The 16790-nt window shown below is 42.4% G+C and overlaps 1 protein-coding gene and 1 long non-coding RNA gene across 2 annotated transcripts in view; one reads left to right on the top strand and one right to left on the bottom strand.

Annotated features, from left to right (window-relative positions):
* Positions 1-2761, bottom strand: part of LOC143268647 (uncharacterized) — a 63524-nt gene extending 60763 nt beyond the window's left edge. The window contains exon 1 of the long non-coding RNA XR_013044701.1: positions 2639-2761. This is a non-coding gene — a long non-coding RNA (uncharacterized LOC143268647). The remainder of the gene's footprint in view (positions 1-2638) is intronic.
* A 122-nt stretch (positions 2762-2883) lies between these two features.
* On the top strand, positions 2884-16386 carry Amacr (alpha-methylacyl-CoA racemase). Its single transcript, XM_006996772.4, has 5 exons — positions 2884-3211; positions 4147-4290; positions 5680-5840; positions 7928-8114; positions 13105-16386. Exons 1-5 carry the CDS (start codon positions 2899-2901, stop codon positions 13512-13514), a joined length of 1215 nt encoding a protein of 404 aa, XP_006996834.4. The 5' UTR covers positions 2884-2898; the 3' UTR covers positions 13515-16386.
* Positions 16387-16790: the final 404 nt, after the last annotated feature.

Genomic DNA, 16790 nt, shown 5'->3' with positions numbered 1-16790 from the left:
ATGTATTATTCATATATTTATAAGAAAAATTATATAGATACACACACTATTTAGTAAGTATTTGGAGGAAGCAGAGTATTCACTAACCTAGTAAGTGTCTTGGAAGAAGATTTTGACCTGTTCTTAGGTAAAACTGCAGCAAGAAAAACTTTATAAGCATATATGAAAATACATACACACACACACAATCTTCTAGGATTTGATCTAATGCATTAAGAACATTTTTAGATTATATTTGGATCATTTGAAATAGTAAAAATAAATAAATAAAGGGAGTGCATCATGAAAAAGAGTTGAAGTCTAAATAAAAAAGCCATCCTAGATTGTGTAAATCTGTAATCCCAGTCATTTGTGAGTCTGAGGCAGGAGAATCACAAATTCCATGCTGCCTGGGCAACTTGGCAAGATCCTGAATCAACCTAGAAAGTAAATAGGGCTGGAGATATATCCCTGGTAGTGAAGTGCTTGCCCAGTATATACAAGGCACTAGACTCAATCCCATTACCACAAAAAGTAAAAAAAACAAAACAAAACAAAACAAAAAAACTAGTAAAGTCAAATCAAAGTAAATGTATATTCCAATGAGAATATAAATCCCAAAGGACGTGGCTAGAGTTGGTAAACATCTACCAATTGCAAGATACAGTGTTACTCAACCATTCAATCTTCTGCCTTCTCTGAGTTTACCACAGAGGGTAGTAGGTTACAAGTGTGATCATAGTATGAAGCAGATTTCAACAGCCAGACAGCAAGGGCCAGCTCCCTTTATGTATATATTTATGGTTTTATTATTGTTTTGCAGTTTGGGGGATTAAGCCCAGCACCTTAAGCATGAACACTCTATGACTAACCTAAAACCTATATTTACAACTTTATTTTCAAACATAGTAATAAAACATAGCATTTGACAAGTTTTCGACATATTTTCCTATTTTGACCCAAAAGAGCACTCCCATGTGCTATTTAGAACCAATTGTGAATATAATTTTAGGGGAGGAAGAGATGGTTCAGCATTTAAGAACGCTGGCTGTTTTTCCAGAGGACCCAGGTTTGATTCCCAGTGCTCACATGGCACCTTCTAGTCATCAGTAACTCCAGTTCTCTCAGGGAACACCCTCTTCTAACCTCTTCAGGTACCAGGCATGCCCATGGTACACAGACATACATGCAGGCAAAACACACCCATACCAATACAAAAGTATAATTTTAATGCTTCTTACCTATATAATCTTTTTGCTTCAGGTTCTTTTTGTTTGTTTGTTTCTATATTTTGTTTATAATTGTTGTAGTTGATTTGAAACAGGGTCTCTTGTGGCCCAGGCTGGCTTTGAACTTGCTATATAGCCAAAGATGACTTTGGATTTCTGATAGTTCTGCTTCTACCTCCCAAGGGCTGGGATTACAGTTGTGTGCCACCATACCAAAAATTGCAGTTTTTTAAAAATTACAAATAATGCTTCATGAGTATCTTTTAAAAAAATAATATATCTGAATACAACTGTATATGCATTATTTATATTATTGTTTCCTCTGATTAACAGAAGACAGTTTGTGCCAGAGGAAAGATCTGGAGTGTTGAGATTCCCTAGTACACCCTGCTTTGTCTGGGCCTCTGGATAACACAGTACTTTGAAATGATTTGTACAGCATGATGCTGGTTCAGACCTTTGATGCATGTGAATATGACCCTGTATACACTGAAGCCACATCTGTACCATTGTTTTTTTTTTTTTTTAAGAGAAACAGGATGGAAGCACTCTGATGAAATGTTAATATCTCAGTGTGGAAGTCAGCCATACCATTCTTTGTAATTTCCTCTTCCCTTTCCAGTTTTTCAAAGTGCAAAGAAAAGAAGAGGAGATAATGGGAGAACTTTAGGCTTAGACACGTAAAACAGCAACAGACAAGCAGAGAGCTCAGGAGACCATGCAGAGGATGTCTGCTCCTGGCAGGAAGCAGCTCGTTCTGGGAGAGCACAGATTCCCTGCCTGGAAATATCTTAAAACTCAGTAGCTGGTTAAACGAGTTTTGGCTACAACTACGTAGCATTTCGCCTTTGCTTTTATTATCTTTATTATTTCACGCGTTAAGAACCAGTGCCAGAGTTTTCTAGAATTCATGTCTAGCTTTATTCAGTTTCCTAGAGCTTTCAAAAACTGCATCTGGCCACCTACACACAAGGCTCCACCCGCTACTGAGAAAACGACCTGTAAATGTGGGTGGGGTATTGGTTTCGTTGTACTTTTTTTAAAGATTGAAAAAGTTTCTAACTCGCAACTGTCATTGTCCATAAAACTGAAAGCTGACAAACCAAAACCACTTTTAAAGTTCTCTCTCATTCAACCCCGGATGAACAACACTTCTGATATCCCAGACTCTCCTTAAACGCTGGGGAGATAGGAGTCCACACCACGGGCACTGGAAGCGGTGCTGGCCTTCATGCACGCTAGGCATGCACTCTCCCAACCGAGCTGCACCCTCCTCCTCCATTCCTTTTCAAACTGGAGGCCCCTAGGAGGGCGTGTTCAAACTGGAAGGAAACTAAATTTTCAGGACGGCAAGGGAGACACCCTGTGGCCCACCGAAGGAAATGTGCCTGTCGCCCTACATTGTTCTAAACAGCAAGGTGCTTAAGTACCTTTAGTCACTCACTGAAGGATGGGAGCAGGGATTCGGGTGGCAGTACGAAAGCTTCGGGAGAGGGACCCTCACACGCCGGCGTTCTCAAGGGCAAGGACTTAAACATGAACTTAACACGCTTGGACTTACACACCAGGACGAAGTAGACCAGCCAAAGAGACTTTGGCCCGGGACGACCGCGGGTAGGCGGGAAGTGCGCAAGCGTGCAGCCTCCCCGGCGGGTTCCGCGCAGGCGCGTGAGGGAGGCGGGGGGATGCGATGTCAGATGGGTCGTCCCGGGCGGAGAGGGCGCTCTGCCGCTCTGCGTTCGCCCGGGGACCGGCCATGGTGTTGCGAGGCGTCAGGGTGGTGGAGCTGGCGGGCCTGGCCCCGGGGCCGTTCTGCGGAATGGTCCTGGCGGACTTCGGAGCTCGGGTGGTGCGCGTCGACCGGCTGGGCTCGGTGGGCGACGTGAGCCTCCTGGCCCGGGGCAAGCGCTCGCTGCTGCTGGACCTGAAGCGGCCGCAGGGAGCCGCGGTGCTGCGGCGCATGTGCGCACGCGCGGACGTGCTGCTGGATCCCTTCCGCAGCGGTGAGCCGCGGTCACCGCGGGCTCTCTCCTGGCTCGTGACTCCAGCCTTCTCTGACTCCTTAGGCTTTTAATTTGCTTGATTCCCCCCCTCCCCCAGCACTCTTCTACATTTGCCTTTATTAATTATTTGGGGGGTTGGGGGGGCACTTGAACCGTATGAGAATCTCGTGCAAGAGATAGGTTGGAAAACTTGACATTGGAATATAGCCACTGACCCTTTGATATGTTCTATGCTCTAAAGCGACCCACAGACCATGCTAACCTGCCCCTAAATGATGGTATTCCCAAACTCCAGCTTCAAGATCACTTCGTTTACTATGGGCCGTGCAAAAACACTGTTTTCAGGCGCTGTAGACAGTGTTCGAGCTGTAGACTTGCATGCTTGGTGACATACACCTACCTCCACCGGGCCGTCCATAGGCTTTCGTAACTGTCACAAACCCTGAACCAAGTCTTTCTGTGTCTGTTTAAAAATGGTGTTTCCTCCTGTATTAGCCCAGAGCATCCCATGCGCCTGCGTTTTCGTCAGTCACTGATTTTAGCCACCCTTGCTCCTTACTGACATTGTCCCCTGGTAGATACCAGGAAGCCAGTAAGTTTGACAGTGAATGGGATGAGAATGGGGCACCAGGCGTATTTGCATGTAATTTTTAGTCCTCACAGACGTCTCTGACGACAGTAATGGTGACATTAAGGATTATATCACAACGTAAAAATGCCCCATTTGAAGATGAGGGTGGTTCAGTGTGGTTAAGTAGTGTCTCCAAATGACTCTTAAATTATGACAACTTTCACCAAAATTACAACGGATAGTGTTAGTGTTACTTGTGGGGGTGCACTCTTATTTGCCCTGTAGAAGGAATTCTCCCAGTCTTTGACTCTTGCTCTCTTTAAAAACAATAAACCATAAAACAATTGTTTACTTTTCTCTAAAGGGGTCATGGAGAAACTCCAGCTTGGCCCAGCCACCCTATTGCAGGACAATCCAAAGCTCATCTATGCCAGGCTGAGTGGATTTGGCCAGTCGGGAAGTTTCTCCAAGGCAGCTGGCCATGACATCAACTATTTGGCTTTGTCGGGTATGTTGGAACATGCTTTTCTAAAACACTTTGAATTGGCTCCAAAATCAGGAAGTGCAGTTACATTGACTGACAAGGATTCAAAATATATCATGTGTTTATTATGTGTAAGTGTGTAGGTATGTGAATATAAGTGCACATGCTTCTAGAGACCAGAAGAGGGTCCTGGGTCACCTGGAGCTGGAGTCATGGGTATTTGTTGTGAGCGATGTTATGCTGGGAAGTGAACTTGGGTCCTCTGCAAAAGCAGTACATAGTCTGGATGACTGAGCCATCCCTCCAGTCCCCCAGCCCTGATTAACAAGAAGTTTAAAATGTAAAGCTATAAATACTTACTGGAACTGGCAAAGAGAACATAGTTGTTAAAAACAGATTGATTTGAACTGCCTTTCTTAAGCTCTACCTGCATGCCCCCCCCCCCAACTCATTGGATGGGTAGTAATCACTAGTAGCACCTGTTTTCTACAGTTGGGAAGTCAGTTTTCAGAAGGGCCCCTACTGGGAATGAGGAGCAAGGTAAGAAGATGGGTGGTCACTCCACATACTGGGAGAGTTGATTCCGTTTGATTCTGACTTTCCCTCACCAAGAATCATTTTGAGCCATCGTTTCTGACTTCTGTGAGCACTGCTAAGCCCACAGTTCCAGGTCTCACGATCACTGTTAGAATGTGCCTGTGAGAACGTGTTTTAGAATGGCCTGACTCTGTGATGTCTAAGAACGGTGTGTTACTGATGGAAACAAAGCTCCTACTTTCTGTGAGAAGATATTTAGAGGTTGAGGGGGAAGTGAGTATAATACTGGCTTTTCTCATCTTTTCAAAACTTAATTCCTGTTCCTTTTGTGTATGATTATTTTCTTACATCTCTTTTTAATAAAAGTGTATTATATTGCTTTAAAGCCAGGAAACAATTTGACAGTAATTATTTTCTCTCTAAAACTTAGTAAGTGAAAACTTTAATAAAGTATTAAAAATGTCAGTTGGGATGATATTTTATCTATCTATCTATCTATCTATCTATCTATCTATCTATCTATCTATCTATCTATCTATCTATCTCTCTATCTATCTATTTTGCTCCGGGAGAGTTCACTGTATAGCCCAGGTCTAGAAATCCACATCTGCTTTCCTCATTTGACTGAGTGCTGGAGTTACAGCTGTGTGCCTCCCCACTTGGCATTAGGAAAATTTAGTAGAGAGGAAACGTTGAAGCAAATGGAGCCTATCTTGAGGGAACGCTTGTTTGTAAGTAGACTAAATAGGTTCATAGTTTGAAGAGCACTGTGTACCATTTTCTTTCACTTGGGTCAATGACTATAATAACAATTGGTTGTCCAAGACGCTCACGTCTTTATTTAAAGGTGCATTCAATGTGTCGTCCATGGTGCAGGCGTTCTGTCCAAGATTGGCAGAAGTGGTGAGAACCCATACCCACCGTTGAATCTCCTGGCTGACTTTGGCGGTGGTGGCCTCATGTGCACACTAGGCATCGTGCTTGCTCTCTTCGAACGCACACGTTCCGGCCAAGGTCAGGTCATTGACGCGAACATGGTGAGTATTAATTGGGTGGGGGAGGTGGGAGTGGTAGGGCTGCCATATGATGTATGATGGCCTCAAAACTTTCTGAACAAGACAAGAAATAAATAAGGTTTAATATTGGAATTCAAGTCACCAAAGAGGTTTTGTTTTGTTTCTTTGTTGTTGGTTTTTTTTTTGTTTGTGTGTTTATTTTGTTTTGTTTCTGACAGGGTCTCTCTATATAGCCCTTGCTGTCCTGGAACTCATGGAGATCCACCAACCTCTGTCTCTTGTATGCAGGAATTAAAGATGTGAGCCACCATGCCTGACAAGAGATCTCTTTCTTTCAAATAGCCCCACCCTTTTGTATGCGTTAGAATGCCGTATCGAAGCCGTCTGTGGAGTCAGCACTCTAAATGTGATTCGTTTATTTATTTATTTATTTTGTGTGAGCCTGTAAGAGTATGTCTGGAGGTCAGAGGACAACTGGTGAGAGTCAGTGCCCCCCTTCACCATGGGGCTCGGAGCACTGAACTCAGGGTGTCGGCCATGGCCGTGGGCACCCTCCCTGCCCTGCTCAGCCTGTCTTCCGGTGTGCTCTGCACTTTTCAAAACTCACCCAATTGCTGTGCTGTATCTCAACATTTTCCTCCCATCTTTTGTGGTTAAAATAGAGTTGCCAAGTAATCATCCTTCAAAACTGAGCTGCAGAGGTGGTTCCCCAGCCAGTGGAGTCGGTCCTTAGAGGTGCTAAGGATGGTGGGCCTTCCTGTCCAGACTTCCTGCTGCATTTCTCAGGAGATGCTTCAGTGTCTTGTTTCTCGGTGTTCACTGCTGTATATGAGCACTCACCCCTTCCTGATTTCTGTCTTCAGTCTAGAAGAGTGCACCATTTCCCCTGTTCTCTGCTGGGGTATGTTTCAAGAGTCCCATTGGGTGCAAGAAACTGAAGATAATTCTGAACTTTATCTTACTCTATTTTCCCCAGATACACCTGCATACAAAATTTATAAATTAGACACAGTAAGAGATTAACACAACACTAAAAATAGAACAGTATAAAATATGTACTAAGAAAAGCTTACTTATGGACTTTTCTAGTTAATATGTTCAGACCATGGTTAATTTAAACGGTGGCTATTGAAAGTGAAATACCATCTAAGGGGGAGGATTGTACCTTGTCATGATGCCTGGACACTTCTCTGAGCTCTCACAGCTCCTCGGTAAGAGTTCAGTCCAGGGCTGCGAGGTCTGTGGAGGTCAGATAGAGAACAGATTTGAGTTTGGTGGGAGGGCAGTAATCCCAAACTGATGTGTTTGGACGTTGAAAAACTAGATTGTTTGCTACTCGCATGCTCATGTTTATTTTGTAACCTACCAGTGATCATTAAAGATCACAGGATTGGAATAAGCTAGGTTTATGAGTTCCCTTTACAATGTGGCATGCTGTGTGTGTGGGGATGGGGGGTGGGGGTGTGCTTGCGCGCGCACGTGCTTATAGGCGATGAAATCGAATGTGCAGATACTCAAGGTCAGTTTTAACATATGTGGCTCAGTTGGTAAAGTGCCTGGTATCCAAGTATGAGGACCTGAGTTCACACTCCCCACACCCATGTAAAAATCTAAAGCATGACCTGTGATCCCAGCACTGGGGAGGCAGAGGCAGGAGATCCCTGGGGTTTCCTGGCTCGCCAATCTAGATTGGTTGATTTCCAGGTTCAGTGGGAGACTGTCAGGAAGCAACTGAGAAAAAGGTACCTGACATTGACCTCTGACCTCCATGTACTCACACACAAACAAAAGTAGAGATAATAATTCAGGGAGTGTCTGTGCGCTGTTACGGAACTTCAGAAATCCTCAACACTTTGGCAGTATTTGAAAGGAATACAAATGTAATTCCTTTAAGTCTTACAAGATTCCCCCAATTTAGTGTACCAACAGCATTTTCCCATCAACCCGCTCTACCTTCGTTTGCAGAAATATCAAAGACATTGTATGGTTAGACATAATTGTCATGCCTCTTAAAATAGGCAGTTACATAAATAGTAAATGCCCTAAATAATCCTTCCTTTATACGGACTTAAGCACCTGCATCCGTAAAGTGTCTTCTTTCTTCAAAGGTGGAAGGAACCGCGTACTTAAGTTCTTTCCTGTGGAAGACTCAGCACACGTGGCTGTGGGGACAGCCTCGTGGACAAAACATGTTAGACGGCGGGGCACCTTTCTACACCACCTACAAGACAGCAGACGGAGAGTTCATGGCTGTCGGCGCAATCGAACCCCAGTTCTATGAGCTGCTGCTCAGAGGTAAGTCTTATTCCCCTCTTACTGTGAGCTCTTTTTTGAGCCCTTTTGAATTCCATGATGTCTTTTTTTAAATTTACATCCAACTTTCTAGTTAATGTAACTGTAGCCATCAACATACTGGGGGCATTTTCCCTGCCTTTTAAGTTGACAGATAATTTTATTATTCTATAACTCAGGACTTAAGAAACATTAACAATCCCTTTAGTGGAAAAGCGGGTGCTTCGGCTCTTCATGACACTGGATAGATGTTTATCCTACCTCATGTACTCAGACCTTGCTTAGTCTTCCTAAAAGAGGTATGTTGGTTCTCTTGGCTCCTGTTCCTTGATGGAGTAAAGTCACTTGAGCACAGAGAGGTTTTGGTGAGTGAGCTTCAACTGGACAATGTCATTGTCACCTGATACTTTGGAAGTTTACCCTTATTGTCAATTCTTGTCTTCCTGGCATGCAATGACAAATTAGAGGGAATTTGGGGATGGCTTCTTCCCCTGTGAAACAACTGGACTGGAATTATTTTGTGATGTGAAATGTTTCAGTTTAAAGTTGGCACTACAGCTTATTAAGTGGTTTTAGATAGACTCTGAAGAAAGCTGGCCATGGTGGCGGCTGCCTATACTCCCAGCAACTCGGGAAGTAGAGAAGAGGGATTTTCATGTGAAGGCATAAAAGGTTCCAGGCTAGACTTGGCTCCGTAGGTCACTGCTTGTGGAGCCTAGAGGTTGAGTTCGGCATCTTCTTCATTTGCTCTCCACTTTAGTCTGTAGGTCTTTTTTATTACTTAAAAGTTATTTTACTTTTTAAAAATTTGTATACAATATATTTGTATTTCGATCATATTCTTTTTCCTCTCTCAAGTTTCTCCCCACCTCCCTTCCCAACCAACTTTGTTTTTTTTTTGTTTCAAAAACTAAAGTAAACTTACAAAAACCAAACCAACACACACACACACACACACACACACACACACACACACACACACACACACACACCAAAAAGACAACAGAGTTTGTTTTGTGTTGGACAACAACCCTCGCAGACATGGGAGCTGCCCTACATGGGACCTGCAGTGTACTCGATATACCCAGTGTCACTCCGTTGGAGAAAACTGATTTCCCCTCTCCCAGTAGGTATCAATCTCAAATTTACCTTCTTGGTTAAGGGTGGGATTTATGTTTACCGTCCCTTCTCAGTGCTGGAATTTTGTCTGGCTGGGGTCTGTGCAGACCTTGTGCATGCTGTCATGGTCTCTGGGAGTTCACATGTGCATCAACCCTGTTGTATCTGGAAGGCACTGTTTCCCTGGAATCATCTATCCCCCTGGCTCTTACAGTCTTTCTGCCTCATCTTTGGCACAGATCCCTGAGCCTAGAGGGGAGGAATTTGATAAAGACATCCCATGTAGGACAGTGAGAACATTGTGTGTCCATCGTCCAGTTGTGGGTCTCAGTGTTAATTACCATCTACTGCAAGAAGGTGGTTCTCTAATGAGGGTTGAGTGATGCACCCCCACAGTTCCAAGTGTTGAGTTTTTCACAGAAAAGGACTTAAATACGCCGTTCTTCAAAAGAACGGCATTTTATGGGTGCAGGTGTTTTAGAAGTGGGATTAATGTCAATTTGGGAATTTTTTAGTTGTGTAAAAAGCTGATATAATACAGTTACCTTCCTACTTTAGAGTTTCATTGTTTGGCAACTTTCTAAATGCTACTACAAATACTACTACAAATTATTTCTACATACCTGTCATGATTGCTTTTACAAACATCCCAAAGCATTTTATGATCATAGGTATTAACTTACTAACTCAAATATAGTTGATAAAACTATGGAACAGGATGATTTTTGTAGATCATGTGTGATTCTTCTCTGCCCAGACACTGAAATTATATTTAAAGACTTACTTCAGAATTCCAGACTGAACAATGCTAGGAAAAAGGGCAGTGGTTGGTGCAGAATGTCTTGGTCACAGAGCCCTGGAAAGCAGCAGGGATACAGCGTGGTGGACTTTACATCATATAACAGCTGTGTGTGTGTGTGTGTGTGTGTGTGTGGTTTATAGAAAATATATTTATATAGTTAAGTAAATTTTAGTTTCTTGTCAACATTCACATTTCAAAGACAATTTTCTTGAAAAAGCTTACAGCCTGAACTCTTAAACAATTCCAACTTCTCTTGAGCTGTAGTATCTCCCCCCAAAGTCGTAGTAGTACATTTCCCCCTTATCCTCTGGTAAACATTGCACAGAAATTAGTGCAAGAAACTCCCAATTGTCAGTCTCACCCCAGTGGTTTCTTTTGAAGATTGTGTTGGGGATGGTTCTCACATATGCCTTTGTGCATTTTGAATTAATGTCTATATACAGGGTAAGTTAGTATTTAACTCTATTTTTTGCATAGGGATCTCTAGTTTTTCCAGTATCATTGATTGAAAAGACAGTTCTTCCTACATAGACTAATATTTGCATCCCTCTTGAAGTCAGTTGACCATACATGTAAGGGTTTATTTCTTATTTCTCTTTCTTTCTTTCTTTCTTTCTTTTTTTTTTTTTTTTTGGTTTTTCGAGACAGGGTTTCTTTGTGTAGCTTTGTGCCTTTCCTGGAACTCACTTGGTAGACGAGGCTGGCCTCGAACTCACAGAGATCCGCCTGCCTCTGCTTCCCGAGTGCTGGGATTAAAGGCTTGCACCACCACCACCACCACCACCACCACCACCGCCCGACTTCTCTTTCTTTTTTACTGTTGGCAGTACTAGGGATTGAATGCAGGTCCCCCCACATGGTAGGAAAGTACTCTATCACTGAGCAATAGCCTCAGCCCTAATTTTGTACTTTCAGTTCTGTTGCATTGTCTGTCTTTATGTCACTGTGTCTTGATTATTGTAGTAAGTTTGAAACTGAGAAGTATGTGTTCTTCAGCATTGTCTTGGCTGTTGAGATTTCTCTCGATTTCTGTGTAAATTTTAGGATCAGTTTTTCAGTTTCAACCAACAAGGCATCTAATCTTTTTAAAATGTGCTTGTGTGTATGATATGTATATGTGCCTGCATTTGTGTGAGATAGTGTGAGCATTGACATGCTACAGCACTCGTGAGGAGTTCAGAGGGCAACCTTGGGGGCCGGTCCTTGCCTTACACCTTGTTTGAGACAAGGTCTTTCATTGTTCGCTGCTCATCTGCCAGGCTGGCTGGCCCATGAGCTTCTAGGGATTCTCTGGTCTCTGCCTCCCATCTCACTGTAGGAGCTCTGGGATTAGACACACATCTCTACCCCCTGACTTTAGGTATGAATTCCAGGGATTTGAAATCAGGCCTTCCTGCTTTTGTGGCAACACTTTGCCACTGAGTCACCTCTCCAGCCCATAGCTGAGGTTTGGACTGGGGTTCTGTTGAGTGTATGCCTTGATCTGGGGGATATTACCATCTTAGATGTATTAAGCTTCCCAGTCCATCTACATGGGCTACTTGTGTTACTTTATTTACATCTGAAATCTTAGTAATGCTGTGTAGTTTGAATTCCTTCTTTGATGAGTAGTTTCTTTCATGTGTGGATTAAATTTTTTTTTTCATCAAGTTTTGGAACTTTTAAGACATTTATTCAATAATTTTCTTCCTGCCTTTCTCTCCTGTCTTTTTATGACTCCCCTAATGCATTTGTAAATAAATATATTTGATGGTTTCTTAGAAGTCTGTGAGGCACTGTTCATTTCTCTTTATTCACGTGGCATTCTGTTCCCCAGACTAGATAATGGAGTTCTCTGCAGGTGTGTTTGTTTATAATGATTTCCATCAATTAAATCTGTGTTCCTTGGTATATGTAACCACTGAAATCTGCCCAGTTAGCTTAGTGCTCAGCTACTGAGTGGATAAACACTTTCGTTAATGTCTTCATCCAGAAAATCTTCCATTGTTTTGTGAGACTATTATGGCTTTTCACTTGTGTAGTACCTGCCTCCAAAATAAGCAATCCAGGCCTCTTGTGAATGTCTTTTGGGTGTATGTGCACTCCTGAAGGTGTGCCTGTGTATACTGTACAGCCTTCAAAAGCCTTGGGAGTGTGTTTGCACTGTTTAGAGTCCTCTTGAAATTCCAAAAGTTTTCTCCTTAAAAATTTTTGATCATTGTCCTCTTAACCACTCATATTATAGAATCCTCTTTCATGAGAGAGGAAAAGTGAGATTTATAGTAAACCCCTGTAAAGTGGCCCTTTGGCTACACAGATGCTCATCCACTTGGGACAATGGTATAGTTAGATAAACTCATGGGCAGTTAAATGAGAATTTTCAACTACTCACTGAAGATGTGTCTGCTACATCTGCTCAACAGCATAGCTTAATGTGCTTCCAAACATTCACATTAGACTGCAGCTGGGAAAACCCTCTAACCCATAGCTTTTAAAAAATAATAAGCTGTTGTATATTCCATATAATTTATTGAACACTGAAAATGAGAAATAATGGTTGTTTGGCAAATTTTCACACCAATGTGAGGCCCAAAAATCTTCACCTAGACCTTGGCTACCTTAAAGACTTTTGAGCTGTTAATCTGTCAAGGTAAAGAGAAAGGAATATTACTCATAAAGCCTCAGCCCTGGGCTTTACCACTTATCCCGGAGGCTCCATTCTTGGCAGTGGTGATAGTCAGGTGTAAAACAATTTTTTATTTTTAAAATGTTTGGAAATATTATATAAAGCGTGGAGTTATTTTAATTCAACTGGACGGATAGCGCCATCCTGAGGAAATTTCTTTTTGAAAACCTACTCAGGAAAGAAAATGAGTTTCTGGAGTCTAGATCACTGAAAACGGACTCCCTTTCCTGAAATGTCAGTGAAATGCTCTTGACAATGACAGGCTTGTTTTGAGTTGTGCCGCTGCTGCTGTCCCTGCCTTTTGCAGCCATTGGCTCCAGCTTCAATCTGCTTAATTTGGACTCTTGATTGATTATAGTTACTCCCCTCAAAGCATCATAACTTGAGACATTACATTTCCCTCTCAGGACTTGGACTCGAGTCTGATGAACTCCCCGCCCAGATGAGCGTCGCTGACTGGCCGGAAATGAAGAAGAAATTTGCAGATGTGTTTGCAAAGAAGACCAAGGCAGAGTGGTGCCGGATCTTTGATGGGACAGATGCGTGTGTGACCCCAGTGCTGACGTTTGAGGAGGCCCTTCACCACAGTCACAACAGGGAACGGGCCTCGTTTATCACCAACGAGGAGCAGCAGGCAAGCCCCCGCCCTGCACCTCAGCTGTCCAGAACCCCAGCTCTCCCTTCTGTCAAAAGGGAGTGTTTCGTAGGAGAGCACACCGAAGAGGTTCTCAGAGAATTTGGGTTCAGTCAAGAGGAGATTAATCAGCTGCACTCAGATGGAATCATTGAGAGTAGGAAGCCAAAAGCCAACCTCTGACTCACAGGTTCTCGGCTCACGTGAATCTGAGTGCTGTCCTTACGCTGGAAAATGACACCCACAATTGTGTGTATGAAAATGGGGATGAACAGTAATGAAGTGATCCAAGTGTTCCAATCAAGACACAACTAAAGACTGATTACAGAGTCATGATTGCACACTGAAACTGCTTTTCAGGGCCTCTGATTGAGGAATCTTTTGGTGTGCATACTGATAGGAACTTGTCGCACTTTTTCTGCTTTTCAGTTCACTTGATAACACACATATATATATATATATAAATATAGCTATGATATATTTTAAGTGAATTAATATAATTTTAATAAATAAAGCTTTTTTTCTCCCTCTTGGAACCAAACACTGTTTTTAAGTTGTGAAAGCTTTCTAGAAAGCCCTTTAAAGACCATTTTCTGATGCATTAAATATTTGGGCACTACTGTTAACAAAATGCATAACCCTTAAAAAAAAGTCAGACCCTTTTCATTCACTGTTTGTCTTTGAACTCAGATGTGAGCAAATGGTCTTGAAGTTCTCATCATAAAGCCCTGCTTCAAATCACCATACTGGATGCTGGGCTGTGTGTGAGTAGCTTGGGGGCCTGTTCTCCATCACCTGGCAGTTAACTGTCCTGTATCCAGTGAAAGTCTGCTAAGCTCCTCCCACCCATGTCTACCTCTGTACTGATCATGTCCCCAGAAGTCCTTCTGCTTATCCTCTCAAAAGTCACAATAATAAGCAGCTTTAAGTAAGCAGGTAAATAAGTCAGGTGGTACTCCATAGGCAATAGAACAACCAACCAGTGAGAAGAAGACATCCTAATGCTGAGGTGCACGGCAGTGAGAGCCGTGACTAACAGCTGGGATGAACTCCAGGAGCAAAGTGAGCTTCTCATCTTTGGACATCTCTATTACAACTTCAAAAGGTGCTAATGGTTTTGTCAGCCTTGGGTCAGAGTCATGCTTTGCCCTGCCCAGTGCTGGAGTTCACATCTCTATAGCAACCTAACCCCTGATCATGTAATGGCTTCCCAACTCCTTTGAAATGCTCTTTTTTTAAAAAGTATTTTTTGAAATTTTCATTTGCGTATACAATGTGTCTTGATCATATCTACCCCTTACTCCCCTCTCCAATACCTACCTCAACACAACTCCCTCCCAACAGATAACTGCTGTTTCTCTTTGCTTTTATTTCTGTCATATTACCTTATTGGTATTTTTTTTTTTGCAAGACTAGCCTTTTTAGTCCTGCAAAATTTTGCAGTAGTGCATTTTTTTCCTAAGGGATAAAATATAATCTTAACAACAACAATAACAATAAACAAAAATAACAGTAAAACTGCCTACATCATCAATCCATCCTCAGCTCCTGCTCTGCAGCCATGTATATGGACCACCTGAAATGTCTACATGTTATGGTTTCTCTTGCTTCCATTCCTTCCACGTGCCGCATCATTTTCCGGGACTAACAATACACCTTCTGTTCCTGCCACTTGGTTAGCCAACTCATGTTGACTCAAATGCAGCCTTCTTTGTTAAACTTCCTGCCCTTCTCAACTCTAAGATGATTTTGTACAGTGAATATGAGCTATAATGTCAGAAAGGTCATGTGCTCAAATCTCATTCTCCCAGATGATGTCTATTTCAATACTTTGGAAGTGCCTGACATGTTGGAAAAGCTCAGAAATTGTTCATTCTTTCTGTTATGCTCTTGCTATATTCCCATTGTACTCTGTATATGTCTAAGGATAGGAATTACTTTTTATTGTGATTTACAAATTCTTTACTAAGCCATGAGCTCCTGGGGTAATGGCTGTAGTATTTATATCTAGTTCAAAAACACCATGTATGGAGTCTGCCAACACAGAATCTGGGCCCTGCCCCCAGAAAGTTGATACAGTGGGCAAGGGTGATTCCCACACATTTGCATTTCTATAAAGCATCCATGTGATTGCACATAGCTCACAATTCAGAGGCTCCACCTTGCTTCGTTTCTGTTGCTTTTGCTTACTGTTGTGACCACAATACTTGAGACAGGTGGTATCAGGGATGGTTTACTTTTGCTAAGTTTCAGAGATTTCAGGCCATCAAGGCAAGGACTGTGGTAAGCAGGATGCAGATGGAGCAACAGTAGGGGGGGAGCCAAGGCATGAAATAGCCCTTCAAGAAGGCACCCCCATGCCAGCAACCCAACATCTCCAATCAGGCTCCATTCCCACAGCTCCACTGCCTCCCAAGAGGTTATCTATGTTATAAATCTGTCAGGGGGTTAAACCATAATAAGGTGAGAATCCTCACGATCTAATCCCGTATGGAAATGCCCTCATCAACACACCCAGAACTGTGTTTCACTAATTTCCTGGGGACTTTTAAATCCAGTTTTGTTGGCAATCAAGATTAACAATCACTAAACGGGAGAGATTGCTCAGAGGTAAAGAGCACTGGCTGCCCTTCCAGAGGAGCTGGCACCCACATGGCACCTCATAACAGTCTGTATTTCCAGGTCAAGTGGATCCACCACCCGCTTCTGGCTTCCATCATCACCAGGCATGCATGTGGTGCATAGACTTACATGCAGAAAAAAACACCCACATACATAAAAAAATACTAAAACCATTACAAGTGGCATTATTCTAAGAGATATGAACCAAGCAAGACTTTTTAAATCATGGTTACTATTACAATATGTTCTCAGAAAAAGTATGTGTTCAGTGGAATGGTTAGGGAAAAGATAAATGCAAATTGGTTAAAAATCTATGGCTAATCAGATGAGCTAATGTAGACGTTGATTTCTGTGTTTGGGTGATTACACAAAGTGAATGAGAAGTTATATTTGGTAGGTTGTGAATTTCAAGAATAAATAACTAAGGTGAGTAGCATGTTAGTGATGTGTGCTCTCTTTTTTCTGGAGATCTGGAACTGAAGAACATTCTATACTTTGTGAAAAACTGAAGATTTAGACATAGGAATCTGGTCAGAAAGGAGAAAGCATCAACTTTGAGAAGGATGGAAAAGAAGCAGGCAATTGAATATAGGAAAGTCAAAGGAAAGAGGAATTATATTCTCGAACACATGGTTCAATGTGTATTTTCACTCTGTTGATGGTGCCATATTGGAAGTAATGAGATGCCACAAACTGTAGGGACAACTTGTATGTAGGGGCATAAAACAGATGACTGGTGCATCTAGACCACATATCTGTGTCCATATCTTCCTTCCAACTACATCACAGGCTTCGGGAACAATGGCATTGCATTTTATTGTTTGCAAAATTCTTCCC

The sequence above is a fragment of the Peromyscus maniculatus genome, chromosome 15 (assembly GCF_049852395.1).
Source record: "Peromyscus maniculatus bairdii isolate BWxNUB_F1_BW_parent chromosome 15, HU_Pman_BW_mat_3.1, whole genome shotgun sequence".
Lineage (NCBI taxonomy): Eukaryota > Metazoa > Chordata > Mammalia > Rodentia > Cricetidae > Peromyscus > Peromyscus maniculatus.
This window is presented reverse-complemented; position numbering and strand designations above follow the sequence as displayed.